Genomic DNA, 20787 nt, shown 5'->3' on the forward strand with positions numbered 1-20787 from the left:
TGCTTTTAAATTATGGGGTCTCTTTCAGGTGCCCTAATTTATTTAGAAAATAAATTACAATGAAAACAAAAAAATGAAAAGAAAACTGAGCAAATGACCAAACTGGTTACAAAATTTGCAACACCACACTAGAGGATTAAAATAATATAATAAAGGAGATACAAAGGCTTTGGTATGGTTTTTGTCTTTTTTTTTTTTTTTTTTACAATCAACAATGGTTATTCTTGATATGTTGCTGTAAACAACTTGAAAACACTTAAGATGAAAACTCTTGCAAGCACTTTTAATCGGTATAAGGAATGAGCTCTATGCACAAGGATGATTGGACCGTGAACATATCGTACAACTATCTAGGAACAATTAAACAATCCGCTGACCAAAAAAAAAAAAAAAAATGAGCGCTGCATGAAACTGTGTATAAAACATCTATACAATATCCTTGTCAGATAGAAATGAAATGAACTTTATTATAGAAATCGATCCGGGAGATTTCTAGGGAAGACAAAAACATACATTTCGACATAAAACGAATTGGATTATATCGAAGACACAATCTACCTTTCGTCTACTCTTCTTGGTTTTCTTCTTTAATGTTTTTGTAGATTAGGGTCAACCTTTTTTTTTTTTTGTGGGATACGAAGGAATGATTTTAGGTGGGGCCGGTGGTTAAGGCTCCCGGCCAAACGATACATGGAACATTGATCCATGTATCAAAAAAAACAAAAAAATTGGTAGAATGAGTTGATATCTCTTGATAAAACTCTTAGATTCTTGGCTTGATCATGGGTTCCTTGTTAAACAAAAATCAGTTTCATGGCCAATGGGGGTAGATCCATCTATGCAGTCCGCGTTGTTCTATTCATCATTACATACAAATGTCAATTTACAAATAGTACATCAAATGGATAAAAGTTTGGATATCAAAATGAATATTTGTTCCAACTGATACAACGCCTTCTGTGTGCAAAAAGTCCATGATGCAGTCCTTCCAACAGTCCACGTATCTCACGTCTGCTGTGCACAAGTCCTTTCCCCAGTTTGTCAGTCTTTATAAAATACTGCTGAACATCCAACTGTTTTCCATAAAGTCATTGGTTAAATTAACACGGTTTTTACTGTAATCTTGGCCAGTACTGAGACATGTCAGGTTCACTGCCGGGTACTTGAACTGGGACTGACACTCCAGGGGAAATGAGACCTGAAATGAAAAGGGATATGTCATTGCTTGATTTCATTGGGCAAAAAGAACTCATCAATACCCCAATGCTCGTTTCATGCACCCTCAAACTATCCTTAGTAAATCAATGCTGTCCAACATTTTCTATTGGTTTGTCCCAGGATTAGCCTTTGAAACATTGTGGTTGACAGTTTCCATCATCCTACATGGTCCTTCTAGGGTTCAACTGTCTTTGGGTACGTTGTGTCAACACCAACATATCCGTATTAGAGTATAGGGAAGCTCATTTATGATCTGGTTTATGGTTCAGTTCCCTGATATGAATTGAAAGGAGATTTATTGCTTCTGCTAAGGTCTGCAGCCGGACACCCCTGCTTGAGGCACAGAATATTTTATTTTATAGTAAAATTAGAGGTTCCATCAGTTGCTTGAAGTGAACCAATTGGACAGCCTTGATTTATAGGATAAGAGCCATGATCATTGTTGTACACTGGATAAGATTATTAAGCATGCTGTGTAATATGTGACACTCTAATCCTTTTTTAATTGTATTTATCCATAAATAAATATAATATAATGGAGTAGCAAATGAGCAAACCTTGCAGTGCATTGGAAATACATTGGATTGGCGTGTAACTAAAAAACTGAAATCAAAAAAGTGGTAATGTGTGTGGTCTGGCAGGAGGGTGGAAAATAAAGGAATGCCTACCTGTAGAGGTGGTGCCAGATGTGCCCATTGGCTGGCTGTTCATATGTGTCTGCATGTGGGGAGGTGTGTATGTGTCATAGCTCCGCCCATTTACAGATGGACTTGTGGGCAGCATGCATGAGTAGGAGGATGTCTGGCTGGGTACAGGGGGCTGGAAGAAGAAAGAAAAGTAATATTACTACTCAGGGAGATTTGTAACATTACAGTCACTGCACCTCCTGTATCCAAACATCTGCCCATTGGAAGTCAGGGAAAGGATAGGTGTGTGTGGGTGGGGGGAGGGGGTGTTGTATAAGTGTCAGTGGTGCATGGTCAGAAGAGGCTATTGTTGATGGAATTTTAATACCGAGAAGTTTTTATTTTGTATATTCTATAGGTGTTCCCTCAGTTACAGGGGTGCCCAAATGCTGCAAAAAAACTACCTTCTCAGGTGCCACTCAACAGCAAGTTTGACATTTCATAAAACAGAATGGAAACATGTTAATGCTCATTACAGCCATTTTAACAACAGTCAAGATTAGGCAAATCCCATGGGTAAAGTAATGATCAAATCTTGAACTGCTGCAACCGTTGGCCTTGTAGAAGACATGGCTTCCATCCCCACATTGGTTTAAAGCCTTGGTTTCTGCTACTTTACGAGATCAACACACATTCCACCTTGTTTTCTGTCTTCAATTTGAGATTTGTGGGGTACCAGATTCACTAGATGGTAGGAATTTTTATTTTGCCCACAAGGAGCTTAAGTTAGGAAAAATAAGGATCTTCAAGTCAACTTCTGCTTTCAAGGCAACATGTCCTGCTTTGAGAAACCCTTTGGAAGGCAAGTGTATCTAGGGGGGTATTAGAGGCAGGAGGAGAAGACAACTGGGTTAAAAGGAGAGTTTTTGAATGTTTGTAGGGGGTAGGAATGAGTTAACTCAGTTATGACATGTTGTGGGCTTTAGAATGATAATAACATATGAAGCATCAAGATATTGGACCAAATTCAATCCCATGAGAACACCTTATTGTATGGGATATCATATGAAAGCTTTTCTCCTGTTCCAATTGTTTTTTTCCTATAGACTTCAGTCGGGTTTTCATGTGATAAACAGCGAGATAAGTATTTCTCATTGAAGTGCAGGTGGCTCTATTGGAAAATCTGGAACTGAATTAGGAGATTATATTTTTCCAGTTAAATTGAATAAGGTCCATTATCTCTGTAAAATGTACATATTTCTTCCTATTGTTTCTATGGGCACTGGTGAGGTTGGTTTAATTTAGAGGAAGTGTGTACTTGTGTTTGGGAAGATTCATTCTAAAGAGAACTTGTCTGATTAGCTGCGTTCTATGATGTAGATAAATATATCACTGTTTTAAAATATTTGCCATTATTCCATTCCAAACTTGAGTTTGTACTATACCTATACAACTGGATAAAACACAGAGAACATACATCTTGCATACCAGATCTCTTAATATATATACATGTATTTTCCAGAGGTGATATTCACATTAAATCAGGGATGCACTGCCAAATCTTAAACCCCCATAAAAAAATTAGGTCAAATTCTGAAATTGGAACCATAATTTTCCCTTTTTAAATATGAACAAACTGTTAATGCTCACAGTCATGTTACTTTAAGGGATTCTTTAGCTGAACGCTAAGGCAGAATCCTTAAAGGGGTTGTTCACCTTTAAATTAACTATTAGGGGCCAATTCACCAAGCTCGAGTGAAGGATTCGAAGTAAAAAAAACTGTGTTTTTTGGGCTACTTCGACCATCGAATGGGCTACTTCGACCTTCGACTACGACTTCGACTTCGAATCAAATGATTCGAACTAAAAATCGTTTGACTATTCGACCATTCGATAGTCGAAGTACTGTCTCTTTAAGAAAAAACTTCGACCCCCTAGTTCGCCATCTAAAAGCTACCGATGTTAGCCTATGGGGAAGGTCCCCATAGGCTTGCCTAAGTTTTTTTGGTCGAAGGATAATCCTTCGATCGTTGGATTAAAATCCTTCGAATCGTTCGGTCCGAAGGATTTACTCGTTCGATCGAAGGATTATTCCTTCGATCGTTCGATCTAACTATTTGCGCTAAAATCCTTCGACTTCGATATTCGAAGTCAAAGGATTTTAATTCCCAGTCGAATATCGAGGGTTAATTAACCCTCGATATTCGACCCTTGGTGAATCGGCCCCTTGGTATTAGTATATAGTGAGTCATATTCTTAGATAATTTGCAACTGGTTTTCATTTTTTGTTATTCGTTGTTTTTGAGTTATTAAGGTTTTTATTCATCAGCTCTTTGTCTTTTAGATGAGTTCACTGACGGCCATTTGGAAGCTGGAAAGAGTCAGAAGAAGAAGAAGGCAAATAATTCAAAAACTATAAAGAATAAATAATGAAGACCAATTGAAATGTTGCTTAGAATGAGCCATTCTATAACATACTAAAACTTAAGTAAAGGGTAAACTACCCCTTTAACCAAAACTTGGATCTGGAACATTCCATACACTCAAATTCATTGGGGGAAATCAAGTCACCTTCCTGTATGTGCCAAAATTGTTCTGTTCTGACACCTGTATGCTGTAAATGGCTTAAAGGCTCAATATTTTTGAGCCTATATTTCCTAAGATTATTAATAAAAAAAAAAATAAGCTTAAGATAGTAGAACAGTGTGTTTATAAATTTATTGTGACCAACTTGGGTCCTAAACATAATCACAAGACACATTGTTGACTTTATCCACTTTTAGTCGTTTTTTGTTCATGAAAATAGCTGACAATAGTCTGACATAGGATCCCCAGTTGGGATCGGGTACTCACTTGCATAGGTAGATTGTTGCCCATCGTAAAACTAGGCATAGGTGGCAAAGCACTGTAAGAGTTTGTCAATGCTGTGTCCGTCCTTCCCAGCATGGCACCCGATGTGAATGAGGACACTGTAGAATGGAGAATAAGAAAGCCCAATGGTTATATTGACCACCACAATCCTAAGAAACTTATGGAGATATCTTTAGTATGTCTCAGTATATGCCCTCACCTGGTGTGGTAGGCTGTGGGATTGGCTGGTAGACACTCGTACTGAAACTACTGCTAATGGGAATGTGGCTGGGTGTGTTACTGGCCTGCCGTCTCTGGTTCCGTAGTTTTTCCTCCCTTCTCCACTTTGCTCTTCTGTTGGAGAACCATACCTAAAGATAACAGGAGACAGTAGGTTATGACCAGGTAGCACTTAGAAGCAGCACATTCTGTTGAGCTTAAGCAATGTCACATCTCTTTGTTCTTAATTCAAAAAAAGGCAATTCCATTCTGAAACCAATTCCAACATAGAGCCTCCATGGAGTCCACATAATTCCTGCTCCAAGGTGCTGGGTGACTATAATATAATATGTATATCTATTGGATTTGTATCTCCTGTACTTAACTATGGGAAAGACATATGCAACCTTGTACAATCTGATTTGATTACTCATTGTTAAGTTTGATATAAAGGTGGGTCAAAGCACCCTACACCCTACGCTGCATGGTATTTGCTTGTAGAGACATAATCAACTTGTAGATGATGCAGTGGAGGAGAGGGTGCGGTGAGATCAGCTACGGTCCCTCATGGGGAATATGCTGCAACCTGGGTGTTGTTTTTGGATTTGGGTGTTATGTTAAATACTCCTAGATAAAGGCCTGCTCCAACCATGGAGTTAATGGGTTTAATGACTATTGAAAGATCAGTTGGAAAATTCAAGACCAGGCGTGGTGTTGAAGGAACTAGGTAGTCTTCAGGAACCATGCCAAGCTCTAGGTGGAGCATGGGCGCATGTTTACAGGGACCGTCTCCAATCCAGATTACAACTACACATTGAAATGAACTGCATGCAGATTAAACTCAGGTCAAATAACTTGTGTTTTGTTAGATAGTAACAGTTACCTGTATTCTTGCTTCTGGTAAGTCGATTTTGGCAGCCAATCTTTCCCGGGCAAACACATCGGGATAATGTGTTCGTTCAAATTCTGTATGCATAACAAGGAACAAGCTCATTAAAAGGGCCGTAGATGTTTATAAGTCAACAGTCAAGCAGTCCGTTGTATTAAGTATGAAATGGGTCTGGGGGTTCATTCAAATGCAAAAGAACCAACCAATGAGAATGTGTGAATCTTGATTCATGTATTAGGCCAAAAACACAACAATGCAATGGAGGTTGGGGGCCTCTGTGGGCAGGGGGGTGGGCTCTTGAGGTGGTGGACCCTGGTGGGCCCCGACACCCAAGTTACTTGTTTAATATGAAAATCAAATAAAACATTTTCAAAATAAATAAGTCTGACACTGTCTCCATATATAAAATAACAGCAGGTTGACGTTACTGGGAAGCAGCATTCTCACTATGCATCTGTAGTTTAGTTTTATGTCATCTACTATGGAGAACTAGGGGTCACTTTGGGCCAGTTTTATGGAGCATTAAGTCTTTAAGTTGACTATGAAGATTTTCATTCATCCAGGTCATGGTATATCTAGTATAGGTAAAGTTGTACCTTTTTCTAGTGCCTCTATTTGTTCCTGGGTAAAAGATGTTCTGTTTCTTTGTAATTTTCTCTTCAGTTGAAGCCTCATTTGGGCCTCGTCCGAGTCTTCACCATTGGAGCTGATTGAGTTTGTGTTTTCTCCTACTCCTTCTTGTGGCTGACACCCCTCTGCAAGGAAATAAGTGAGAAAGGAGGTGTTACAATTGCCACAACTCTGCACCAGGGCCATTATGTGGTCATCCTACTCCTCAATGACTTTGAACATCCTTAGAATATACAGTTGGAGGCTACATTTTATTAGGCTATAAGCCAAAACCCCATACACATATCTGTTAGTAAAACATAAGGGGTTATAGTCATTTTCCCCAGTTATAGTATGTCAAAGCAACAAGTTAGCAGGTAGCATTAAATGGTCACCTGTTTGAACACAAGCATCTGATTGGTTGCTCTGAGTTACTAGGTGTAGCTGTTAACCACAGTAGTGCACAAACATAATGAAATCCGATAACTGGAGGTCGGTCAGGGTATGATGAATCAATGCAATAAATTCTGATATATATATATATATATATATAATACACAAAAGCCATGAATATCTAAATTTTATCCTTATAAACGGTGAGTTCTGATGTCATTTCTGTCACAAGGCTCATTGAAACGTGTGTATTATAATAAATAAAGTACCCCCAGTTGCAAAATATGAGGATATTAGAAGTTACCTTGGAGTTCCATGATCTGTATAAAAACACGAGGCCGAAACATGAAACTCCCGGTAACTTATAATATCCTTATATTTTACAAGAGGGGGTATATATATATATATATATATATACATATAGAGTCATGGAATCATGGCATTATATATACTATATATATATATATATATATATATATATATATATATATATATATATATATATGTGTGTGTGTATAGTCTGTGTAATAGAGATTTATCGAGGTCACGAGGCTTCTAATATCCTTATAAATTACAAGGGGGCACACATTATCCCGTGTATAATCACCACAACTAATTAATTAACCGCTGATAAGTTTGTAGCCAATGCTATTAAGAAATCAGAGCCCGAGTTTGTAATCTCTAAAAAGAAATATTTGGTTAGCCCCCCCCCTTTTATGTATTTTTATTTTTTTTTACTTTATAAATTCCGATTCCACCCAGGCAATTTCATTTTCAAGGGTGAGAATTTCAAAGAGCCGAGAGCATTGTTCTGTAGTTTTATTCAACTATTGTATGAGTGCGCATTGGCTTGACACCTATTACTAAGAACAGTGGTAATTATATCATCAGAAGGAGCAGGCTGTAATTGCTGAAAATGGAATTTTATATTTAGATAAAGGGACTGTCCGTTGTTTGGAATATGCGGCAAACGGGGGGGGGGTGACTTATGATTTTTCCTAAAGGAAAAACCCATGTCATTGTCGGTGACTAACCAACCCCAGACGGCAACATGGAAGCCCTTGTTGTCAGATTTTCTTAATTATCAGCAGCCAATTATTCATTTAAATAAAGTCTAATAAAGAGGACGCTATGGCTGTACTTTCTGCTTGCAAAGTCACCAGCCCTTTTATTTATCTCTTGTTCGTTAAAAACTGCAGCTGTGGTTGCACAAAAAATGGAAGAAGTTGCACCTAAAGAAGCACGTACAGACACTGACAGTTGGAAGTAATACCATTTTTAGCGCAATTAAAGCGCAACTACCCCTTGCGGCCATTATGGAGGGGGAAGTGCTGCATTCTGGGTAGAGAAAAATGCACATTTGCTTCCGAACTTGCCCTTAAATGACTCTCAGTGACGGATAATTCACTTGGTAGGGTAAATCTCCCAGTTAATGATTGTAGCATCAAAGGCGTTGTTCACCTTTAAATGAACTTTTAGTATGATGTAGAGACTGATATTCCGAGACAATTTGCTATTGGTTTTTATTTTTTATTATTTGTGGTTTTTGAGTTATTTAGCTTTTTATTCTGCAGCTCTCCAGTTTGCCGTTTCAGCACTGTGGTTGCTAGGGTCCACATTGCCCTAGCAACCATGCACTGATTTGAATAAGAGACTGGAATATGAATAGAAGAGGCCTGAATAGAAAGATGAGTAATAAAAAGTAGCAATAACAATACATGTGTAGCCTTACAGAGCTTTTGTTTTTAGAGGGGGTCAGTGACCCCCGTTTGAAAGCTGAAAAGAGTCAGAAAAAATCGGCAAATAATTGAAAAACTATAAAGAAATTAAAAATGAAGTCAAATTGAAAAGTTGCCTAGAACTGGCCATTCTATAACATACTAAGGGGCACATTTACTATGGGTCGAATATCGAGGGTTAATTAACCCTCAGTATTCGACCATCGAAGTTAAATCCTTCGACTTCTAATATCAAAGTCGAAGGATTTACCGCAATTCGTTCGATCGAACGATTAAATCCTTCGAATCAACGGTTCAAAGGATTTTAATCCATCGATCGAACGATTTTCCTTCGATCAGAAATTGCTTGGGAAGCCTATGGGGACCTTCCCCATTGGCTAACATTGATGCTCGGTAGGTTTTAGGTGGCGAAGTAGGTGGTCGAAGATTTTTTTAAAGAGACAGTACTTCGACTATCGAATGGTCGAATAGTCGAACGATTTTTAGTTCGAATCATTCGTTTCGAAGTCGTAGTCGAAGGTCGAAGTAGCCAATTCCATGGTTGAAGTCTTCGAAGCATTTTTTATTCCAATCCTATATGCATAAATATAGACACCCCCTAAAATATTGAAAACAGTTTTCTAAACTGAAATTTCTTTTTTAAACGAAACTTCCAAAACGAAAAGAAAAAAAAAAAACAAGAGGCGGGATGATTGTGTGCAAAGAATGTGACCTGGGGTGTAATTAAATATTGTGAGAATTAACTGGAGAGGAATATGGTGGCAGCACAATAGCCGGGGGCCCTGAAAGGGTTAAGAGAATTGTCACACAATCCGGTGGGAGCTTTTCAAGCAACTCTTGAAATGTTTCAAAACCCCCCAACATTCCCCTTTCCATTGAAACGTCTGGCTTCATGGACAGTGCATACCATATGGACATGTGAAGATCAATTGAGTTGACCACCAACACTTGAATAGAGAAGGGCCTGCCTTTCAACGAGTGCACAATGCCAGCAGAGTGAGGAAAGCTATTAAACACTTGGGGCTGGAGGGTTGGCAAACTTTCGTGGGCAGAATTTCCAAGACACAATCGGAAGGGGGGGGGGAGGGAGACAAAGGGATTCTCTTCAGGCTCGCAATCGGCTACATTGTATGACAATTGGGCCAGTCAACAGACTTTTCATGGAAGTATGTTAACCTTTCTGCACTGCCGTCATTAATCACTGTCCCCCAGACTGGATACTCAAAGCTATAGGAGTTGCACTTTCTATAGGGCCAGAAAGACAGAGAGAAGATTTGGGGGTGGGCTAACTTTGTGAATGGGGTATCCCCCCTACTCACATACACATACATACAAGCTTTTTACTCAACAGCCAAAGGAGAAGAAAACTAGATAAGCCTCAACTCACAAAGTCGCACCAAAATGTCCCAATATTTACCCATCAAATGTCCTGTGTTTGTCCTTAAGTGTCAGTAGCTGGGCCTGGAGAGTGTCAGTGGGAAAGTAATAGTGCTGGGGTATCGGCTAAATCTCCATCTATGGAAATGGTGGGTCGCACCAGTGCACCAGTTACTATCTATCATCATCTATCTATCCCTATCTATCTATCTATCTATCTATCTATCTATCTATCTATCTATCTATCTATCTATCTATCTATCTATCTATCCCTATCCCTATCTATCTATCTATCTATCTATCTATCTATCTATCTATCTATCTATCTATCTATCTATCTATCTTATCTATCTATCTATCTATCTATCTATCTATCTATTTATTATCTCTGTGCATATCTCTCTCTCTCTCTCTCTCTCTCTCTCTCTCTCTCTACTATCTATCTATCTATCTATCCCTATCTATCTATCTATCTATCTATCATCTATGTATCAATTATCTATCTATTATCTCTGTGCATATCTCTCTCTCTCTCTGTCTCTCTCTATCAACTATCTATATCTCTATCTATCTATCTATCTATCTATCTATCTATCTATCTATCTATCTATCTATCATCTATCTATTTATCATCTATGTATCAATCACCTATCTATCCCTATCTATCTATCTATCTATCTATCTATCTATCTATCTATCTATCTATCTATCTATCTATCTCTCTCTCTCTATATATATATCTATCTATCTATCAATCTCTATCTTTATCTCTCTCTCTCTCTCTCTATCTACTATCTATCTATCTATCTATTTATCTATCATCTATCTATCTATCTATCTATCTATCTATCATCTATCTCTATCATCAATCTATCTCTCTATGCTTCTATAATCTGTCTGTGCTATATATGAAGTGTATTGTTTTGAAACAATGAACCATAAAACTTCTATCATTCCCCGATTAGGGTCCCTGCAGGGAATGAGAATGTGATTGATTTTAAACAGACTGATAGATATTTATAGACAGGTCATTAGGGGACATTTATATTTATATATCTATGGGCAGTTCTGATGATGGAAAACTGTCACCCTGCCATGTGGTTTCTTGAAGAGTCTGTTTATCAGGGTCATCAGAGACCATTAAAGCTGTGTCTGTCTCTGTCTGTCTTGTACTACGGATAGCAGCAGAGCAAATGAATGTCCCTCCCTATTTGCAGTCTGTGTGTATTTTGTGAGCCACAAAGGGACTTAAATGCTCCACTGAGAGGTGTTAACTGGGGTTAAAAATGTTTGCAATGTATAATTTTAATTTAACACTTAAAAAGCAAGCCCCCCCCCCTTCCTTCCATAGGTTGGGTTAAAGGGGCAGCCAGTCTGAGCCATGCAGCACATTAACAGCTTCCCCTTTGCCTCCTGTTTTGTTACATGAACTCATTTCAGCGTGTCATGAGCTTCTCATATAGAATTACATTTCATAAGCAAGGGACACTCAATTAAGATATCTTCTTTTAAGGTCTCTTTAGAGGGCCCATGAGCAAGGGGAGACTTTATCAATGGGGCCTTGCTCCACCTTACAGGCCTAATCCATAAAAGGGAGAGCGAATATGTCTCCTATTATCCCTATAGACAGTCCATCTGACGCTGGGAAATGGAATCATTCCTGAGTTTCTTAGTGTTTCTTGGTCAGTGAGGCGGAAAACTGGCAAGAAAAGAGAGCGAACCGACGCCGGCACCTCTCTAGCTCTAGCGCTGGGATCAAAAACACAAGCAGCATCTGCTGAAAAGGAGGAAAATGGCTAAATCCTATAGAGGGGCTTTAGTCTTCTAAGAAGGGAAAGAAATAAATGGGAAAAGTGTCTCAGTGATCCTTTGAAAAACACTAAATCGCTGGAGAATTTCCCCTGGACAGAGATGTCTCTCTTTCTGTTGTTGTGGTTGTGTCAAAGCCTTGTGTGTCTATTATGTGATTCAGGGCAGAGTATGGGGCCATATTTGCACCCATAGAGACCACATTCCGCCTTATGCTTTTGCCAGTAATGGGCTCTTAGTGGGCCGCCCCATGTCGCTGCGAGGAAGCCGCATTAGAGCTTCACAAACAGGAGCATCAAATATTCAAGGCTTGGGGGACTTGTGATTTTATTCATCTTATATCAGTCCTTAAAGGCCATTTCTGCTCTGCTGTACTCTCCTGAAATGTGTTCCCATATACACACACACACATATATATATATATATATATATATATATATATATATATATATATATATATATATATATATATATATATATATATTTTAAGGAAATCTATCTATCCCTCTATCAATCTATCTATCCCTCTTTTTTTTTATCTATCCCTCTGTCTATCTCTCTCTCTCTCTCTCTCTCTCTCTATCTATCTATCCCTCTTTCTTTCTATCTATCTATCTATCTATCTTTCTATCTATCTATCCCTCTGTCTATCTATCTATCTATCTATCTATCCCTCTTTCTTTCTATCTATCTATCTATCCCTCTGTCTATCTATCTATCTATCTATCTATCTATCTATCTATCTCTCTCTCTCTCTCTCTCTCTCTCTCTCTCTATCTATCTATCTATCTATCTATCTATCTATCTATCTATCTATCTATCCCTCTTTCTTTCTATCTATCTATCCCTCTATCTATCTATCTATCTATCTATCTATCTATCTATCTATCTATAATCTATCTATCTATCTATCTATCTATCTATCTATCTATCTATCTATCTATCTATCTATCATCTATCTATCTATATTTTTATCTGTCTTTTAAGCTAGCTATCGTTTGTCTATCATTCTATATATTATACTTGTCAATCTATCTATATGGCTATCTTTTTAACTATGTAAATATCTAGTATCTATCTGTCTGTCTGTCCATCTATCTTTTTATCTACCTCTCTATCTATTTTAGTATCTATCTATCTATCTATCTATCTATCTATCTACTGTATCTATCATTCATCTTCCTCCCTCATCTATCTGTCTATCCATGTCAACCTACTAACTAGCTAATGGACCGCAGGGGTGTGCCAGCAGCAAACAGACATCATCATCTCATAGAAAACTATAAGAATCATTTATTTCAGTGCTTTTCACAAAACCAGCAGTTGGCTGGCAAACTTGGCAGTATATATAAGTGCCACTGGAATCCAGTCCTATTCGAGGCCTTCCATTGGCTTTTTATTGGTTGACTTGGGCTCTTTAGGGTACTGTACCCACCCACTGCCCCCCTGAGGGTCCCTGCCAGTAATTTCTTATGAGCAGAGGGGACACCACAGGGTACAGGGTTCACCAGCACTGGGAACTAATGGGGGGGGGTCCCACGTCCCATCATCTCTCAGTCTTTCTTAAATTGTTTTCTTCTTAAAAGTGAAAGAATAGAAAAACAAAAGTGCCGCGTCTAATTGACAAGCGGAGCCGCGTCATGTCCAGGGGTCTCCAGTGAAACATTTTTACAGCTGTCCCCTCCAACTAGACGCTTATTCATGTCGCCTTAATGAGAAACAAAGCGATCTCTAATGAGCAATTACATAGCGACGGGATTGTTCCCATAACAGATCCTTGCGTGTGACAGAAACATCCATTGTAGCAGATATTGGGGGCGCCCATTGTGATCCTGTTGGATTATGGGGGGGAGGGTGAGAAGCAACTTGGGGGGGCTTTGGTTCCTGGTAGGAAGAACTGGTTAGAGGGGTGTCAGGTCCCAAATCCGAACACACCAGCACATATTATTATTAACCTTTTATCTACTTAAACATCCCCTGGTGCTTAATGAACTAACACTCACTGCACCTTTCTGCCCAAAATGCACTCTAGTACCTGCTGGGCTCTTATTTAGGCTGTAGGTGTAACCCCCACCCAGTGCCCACAAAAACATGCCCAGCCTGGTGCCCAGCAAAGCAAAGCCATGCCAGGAACACTGTAAACAAAATCTTACTCCCATTAAAAACAGAGCCATACCCAAAGCCTTTGCCAGTGCAAGTTGTTCCCCACTGCCCCACAATCACATGCTCTCAAACTACATATTTATTACGCCTCAATAAGAAGCTCCCCCACAAAAATCATGCTCTGCCCATCAGCGTCGGACTGGCTCACAGGGATACCAGGAAAACTCCCGGGGGGCCCAGGTGTCAGTGGCCCCTCATGCTGCTAAACATTTGGCCTATTTCATGGCCATTCCCAATTTCTATGAGAGGCTAGATAGATGGAATAATAGATTAAAGTATGTAAAGAAAATGGACTAGGAGACTAGAGGTTGAGTTAGGAGAGGAAGAATAAAAGTACTGAGAGTGGGCCCCTGTCTAAGGTTTTTTGGTGGGCCCCTGGTGTCCCAGTCCAACACTGCTGCCCATTGACAAAACAAGCATGTTGTCCCATTGTCCTGCACTATCCACTGTCCCACCTAAGATTACTCTCCTCATCTCCTATAATAAGCATGCTCTCCTACTTGCCCCCCAAAATCATGATGTTGCCACCACCCATGAAAACCATAAAAAGCCACTAACTGCCCCACAAAGCACGAACATCACCAAACCAAATTCACACCCCATGAACCACAGTAACTGGGCATCTCATCTCACCTCCCCCCAAAATAGTCTCAACCCCCAGAACTCCACAGGATAATGGTCCAATCACACTGGCCCACAAAACACAACCCATGGCCCCTGGGTCCCACATGGGATGCCCCTTTAAGCACAATTGTTGCCCATCCATAAAACTACAGAACCACAGGGGCAGTTTAACGGGACATTACCCAAGCAGATTTCTACCCAGGCAGTGCCAGATTCCCTTAGGGGTTGTTCACCTTCCAAACACTTTTTCCAGTTCAGTTGTTTTCAGACTGTTCTCCAGAAATAGTTTACGGGGTCGGCGACCCTCCCTTCCCAGAGCTGCTTTAGAAGGTGAAAATGGCACTTTTACACTTCAATATTAGAAAAACTGTGACACTTTGTAATTGGAAAAAGTCATTATTTCTGGTGATTTATCTCAAAACAACTAGTTATTTGAAGGTGAACTATCCCTTGGGCAGCCTTGCACAACAATTATCCAACAGCCAAGACACAACACAATGGCAACATTGCTCTGATTGTTTGGATCCATCCTACAATGACTGACACAATAGCAACCTAAATTAATAATCAAAGCAAGCAGATTGAGTCACTATCGATCTCTCATTGATTCTCTGATATCTCATTAAAAAAAACCAACGCATTGAAGCATTACCACTGGAGAACAATCATTCTCGGTATATACAGTCTCTATTATGAGAATTATAAGAAATAAAGGACTTACCCTGTGCTGGTTGGCCAGGTACTGAGGTGCCCGGGTACCACCCTGGCCGCGACCCCCAAGTTGCAGTTTGTCCATTGAGCATCCTGAGCTTGTCATACATCCCTTCCGATCCCATCTGTTGCTTATCGCTTGCCAGGTTGCGCAGCACTCGGTTTATTGATGACACCTGAAAGGCAATTCCCCATTTTCACACTTAATTTCGCCATAAAAATTCAAGGAATTCTAACATATTCCTATATTAGTCTACAATATAAATGTTGTGAAACAGAGACATGGAATAACTTCATGCCTTATATCCAATGACACCTGTCTAAATTATGTCTATAATGATTTCACCCACAATATGTTAAAAACATCACCCCCTCTTTGTATTTCCTTCCTAACCCCTTGAAACCCTCAGGGGGGGGACATATATTGAGATGAAACCGCTTCTACATGTTTAGGAGCTGATGTGGTCCCCATAGAAGTTCCCAGGCATCCAACCACACCCAACATCACTCAACTGCACCCAACATCACCAGACTGCACTAAACAGCACCCAACAGCACCCAACAGCACCCAACTGCACTCAAATGCACCCAACAGCACTCAAAAACATCCAACAGCACTCAACAGCACCCAACAGCACTCAACAGCACCTAACAGCACTCAACAGCCCCCAACAGCACTCAAAAACACCAAACAGCACCCAACATCGCCCAACTGCACTCACCAGCACCCAACAGCACCCAGCAGCACTCAACAGCACTCAAAAGCACTCAACAGCACCCAACAGCACTCAAAAGCACCCAACTGCACTCAAATGCACCCAACAGCACTCAAAAACATCCAACAGCACTCAACAGCACTCAACAGCACCCAACAGCACTCAAAAACACCAAACAGCACCCAACATCACCCAACTGCACTCACCCATCAGCACCCATCAGCACTCAACAGCACTCAAAAGCCCCCAACAGCACTCAACAGCACCCAACAGCACCCAACTGCACTCAAAAACACCCAACAGCACCCAGCAGCACTCAACAGCATCCAACAACACTCAACAGCACTCAAATACACCCAATAGCACTCAGCAGCACCCAACAGCACTCAAATAAACCCAATAGCACTCAACGGCACTCAACAGCACCCAACATCACTCAAAAGCAGCACCCAACTGCACTCAACAGCACCCAACGGCACCCAGCAGCACTTAACAGCACCCAACAGCACTCAAAAGCACTCAAAAGCACCCAACAGCACCCAACAGCACTCAACAGCACCCAACAGCACTCAACAGCACCCAACTGCACTCAAAAACACCCAACAACACTCAACAGCACCCAACAGCACTCAAAAACACCAAACAGCACCCAATAGCACTCACTTACACTGGGGATATTGTCGTTGGTACAGACTCCCTCAGACAGCAACCTGTCTCGGATTTCCCAGGCAAAGATAGAAGGGCACTCTCGCTTATAGTGGGCAATCTTGTTCACCACTTCTGGGGTGGCAACTCTGGGTTTGCTGCCACCGATCGCCCGAGGTCGGATCGATCCGGTCTCGTAATATCTGCCCAAGATCTTACTCACGCAGCCGTTGGACACCTACAATTGGACACGAAAATGGGGAGAAAAATCACATTATTAATTATTTCAAGACACAAGTAGTAGTTTATAGGTAGCATTAAACAATGACGCTTACGTTTTGACTATCCAGCCCTGGGACTTTTGCCTCTGCCTGGCTCTATAATACAAAAATATACCTTAAATGGTATGAGAACTCATGTCTGTCTTTTAGTTTTAACTAATTTACATTTGTAGCCCCTAAACGCTAGACGTGTCATTAGTAAATAAAACATGGAGATAAATATAATTGTGTGTGTGTTTGTGTTGCTCCAGTATTGAGAATGATCCAAGTTGTGCCCTAACCTCATTGCAATTAATTCCAGAGTCAATGGACGGAGCAGGTTATTAGAAGAGCCAAAGCCAAACAGAATTCGGCGCTAAATGCCAATTAAATGTGAATGCGCCGGGCAAACAAACAAACACAAAAATAAAACCAAACAAGCACGATCTACAGCGATATCGTTACAGCGGTTGAATGTAGTCGAGGGGGGAGACAACTTTGTCACCTGCAGAATCCGAGAAATGTCGCAGGGTCGCGCGCCGCTGTGCGCTAATTCCACAATCTTCTGTCGGGTCGAATCTGGCAGGGGTCGGCCGTTGACAAACACTCCCCCGAGTTGATTTACACCGCTGTGACCTGGGGAGACATTGAATAAAAAAGACTAAACTCAAAGCGATTGCAAAAAAAAAAAAAAAATAGATATTTGAAAGTCGCAAAGTCGCGCCTACTCTGTCGCAGAACTGATTGCAATAATAAATGGTCCTAGAAAGAATTCCCCGACTTTTTTTTTTTTCAAAAGTTGCCCGAGAAGCTGACACTTCTTTTTTAACTCCCAACTCTACTCTCCTTGAAAACGTCTCATAAATACCATCAAGCTTTTCTTCAGACATTGCTTTTGTGAGCAGTTATTTGTTTTCATTAAAAAATCCCCATATTTATAAATAAATCCCCCGACCAGAGCCCAAAAAGATCTTCTCTCTCTCTCCGACTCCCGACAATGCGACTCGCTCGAGCTCGGGCTCCTGCAGCAATAAAATAAACTCACAAATATAGAAGAGGAGGAAAAAAAAAAACTATGACGATCCTTCCCTGACATTTGTCTTTTAAATAAAACCAACCAACGCACGTCAAAAAATTTTGAGCTTAATTTCTGCAAATAGGAGGAAGTCGCCCGGATCATGGTCAGGAGGCTAATTGAAAAGATCAGATTGAAGCACTTGTGAAAGGCTTGTCGTTTTGTGACAGTCCTGTGCTTTTGAAAATTGCATCGTCAGGACAAATGGATGTGGATAAACAGTGAAGATGCAAAGCTACTTAGATTTCCTTCAAGGAATTTAAAATGTTTTAAAAAAAAAAAAAATTAGCCAAGGGCTTTGTATAGACACAGCCTCAGGGGTGGGGGTGGTGGAGGGGACAAAGGGGGTGCACATCTACTGCTTATTAGATTCAAAGTGACATTTACATTTTTTTTTATCCTTTTTTTTCCACTAAAAAAATAGAATTCAAAACTGCCAGTTCAGGCGAGCATATCGCATAAAACTCATCAGACTCGTTTCCCAGAAGCCTGGATAAAACCCTAAATATATCAACATCGCCACCTACAACTGTAATATGACCTGAAATATGAAATCCAAGCTCAAATTAAAGAGAAATAGAATTCAAAACTGTCAGCTCGGGCGAGCATATCGCATAAAACTCATCAGACTCGTTTCCCAGAAGACTGGATAAATCCCTAAATATATCACCATCACCACAGACAACTTTTAAACATTCAGTATGACCTGAAATATGAAATCCAAGCTCAAAATAAAGAAAAATAGAATTCAAAACTGCCAGCTCGGGCGAGCATATCGCAAAAAACTCATCAGACTCATTTCCCAGAAGCCTGGATAAATCCCTAAATATATCACCATCACCACATACAACTTTTAAGCTTTAGGTATGACCTGAAATATGAAATCCAAGCTCAAAATAAAGTAAAATAGAATTCAAAACTGCCAGCTCGGTCGAGCATATCGCATAAAACTCTTCATTTCGCATAAAACTCTTCAGACTCGTTTCCCAGAAGCCTGGATAAATCCCTAAATATATCACCATCACCACAGACAACTTTTAAGCTTTAAGTATGACCTGAAATATGAAATCCAAGCTCAAAATAAAGAAAAATAGAATTCAAAACTGCCAGCTCGGGCGAGCATATCGCATAAAACTCATCAGACTCATTTCCCAGAAGCCTGGATAAATCCCTAAATAGATCACCACAGACAACTTTTAAGCTTTAAGTATGACCTGAAATATGAAATCTAAAATTTCTTTTTAAAAAATTTTTCAAAAATATGTAGTTTTTTTTTTATACTATTTGGGGTGATTTCGAAAATGTATTATTCCTCCCTAAAACTGAAGCTGCTTAATCCCAAACACCCCAACTTTGTACTTATAGTGTCCCTCTTAGGTAAAAATGTATATTCAATTGTTGTAAAAATTGGAATTTATATTAATTTATTATGGGGGAGTTTTTTTTTTGTAAAGTAATTGCTCCAGCCCCTAGACTAGAGCGATGTCACTAACCCAGGACCATTCATCAGCTTAAATATGACACTCATCGGAAGCAAAAACTCAAAATTCACTTAAAAGGTTAAGCCTTAATCATGATATAATTTCCCTCGAGAGTCCTTTAAATCTCAGCCCAGTGGCAATGATTAGCGGCCTCCCAGCCCATTGCTAGTGGGTTAATAAGAAAACATATGTTGTCTATTTGGGACACCCTAAATCATATTCACCCAGGAGTTCCCGCTCTGGCTTAGGCACGGTTACAGTGTTTAGATGCAAACTTAGAGTGTAAGCTCTTCGGCACAGGGGTTGCTTTTATGCCTTTCATGTTATGTTGAGACACTGAACCCCCTATATTTATTGTGCATGAGTGTATGTCTCTGAATCATTTATATAAAAAAATATTACAGATTGACCTGGGGAAGCGTATGTGTGTTCAGAAGAATTAGAGTGTAAGCTCTTCAGCACAGGGGTTCCTTATATGCCTTTCATGTTATTTTGAGACACTGAACCCCTATATTTATTGCCTCTGTGCATGAGTATATGTGTATGTCTCGGAATCTTTTATATAAAAATATTACAGATTGACCTAAGCATTTGTGTGTTCAGATGCAAAAATTAGACTGTAAGCTCTTCAGCACAGGGGCTTCTTACATGCCTTTCATGTCAAAAATTAGAGTGTAAGCTTTTCAACACAGGGGGTCCTAATATGCATGTCATGTTATTTTGAGTCACTGGCCCCCTATATTTATTGCCTCTGTGCATGTGTGTAGCTTTCTGAATCATTTATATAAAAATATTACAGATTGACCTGTGTAATCATATGTGTGTGTTCAGATGCAAAATTAGACTGTAAGCTTTTCAGCACAGGGGCTTCTTCCAAACCTTTCATCACTTTTTAATTTTGAGACACTGAACCCCTATATTTATTGCCTCTGTGCATGTGTTTATCTCTCTGAATCATTTATAGAAAAAAATATTACAAACTGAACTATGTAAGGATATGTGTGTTCAGATGCAAAATTAGAGTGTAAGCTCTTCAGCACAGGGGTTCCTTATACGCCTTTCAAGTTATTTTGAGACACTGAACCCCTATATGTATTGCCTCTGTGCATGAGTATGTGTGTATGTCTTGTAATATTTTATATAAAAATATTACAGATTGACCTGTGTAAGCATTTGTGTGTTCAGTTGCAAAATTAGACTGTAAGCTCTTCAGCACACAGGTTTTTATATACCTTTCATCTCCTTTTAAGACACAGAACCCCTATATGTATTGCCTCTTTGCATATGTGTAGCTCTCTGAATCATTTATATAAAAATATTACAGATTGACCCATGTAAGCATATGTGTGTTCAGATGCAAAATTAGACTGTAAGCTCTTCAGC

General features: G+C 39.7%; 1 protein-coding gene across 5 annotated transcripts in view; it reads right to left on the reverse strand.

Moving 5' to 3' along the window:
* The window catches only part of pax6.S (paired box 6 S homeolog), a 32721-nt gene continuing 11934 nt past the window's right edge, over window positions 1-20787 (reverse strand). Inside the window, exons 4-13 of one of the 5 annotated variants that reach the window (XM_018259312.2) lie at window positions 17354-17484; window positions 16924-16965; window positions 16611-16826; window positions 15238-15403; window positions 6399-6557; window positions 5797-5879; window positions 4915-5065; window positions 4698-4813; window positions 1887-2037; window positions 1-1198 (exon numbers count right to left, since the gene is read on the reverse strand). In XM_018259312.2, coding sequence (XP_018114801.1) covers window positions 1113-1198; window positions 1887-2037; window positions 4698-4813; window positions 4915-5065; window positions 5797-5879; window positions 6399-6557; window positions 15238-15403; window positions 16611-16826; window positions 16924-16965; window positions 17354-17484 — 1301 coding nt within the window. In that variant the 3' untranslated portion in view covers window positions 1-1112. 5 annotated transcript variants of the gene reach the window in all.

Source organism: Xenopus laevis, chromosome 4S (assembly GCF_017654675.1).
Source record: "Xenopus laevis strain J_2021 chromosome 4S, Xenopus_laevis_v10.1, whole genome shotgun sequence".
NCBI lineage: Eukaryota > Metazoa > Chordata > Amphibia > Anura > Pipidae > Xenopus > Xenopus laevis.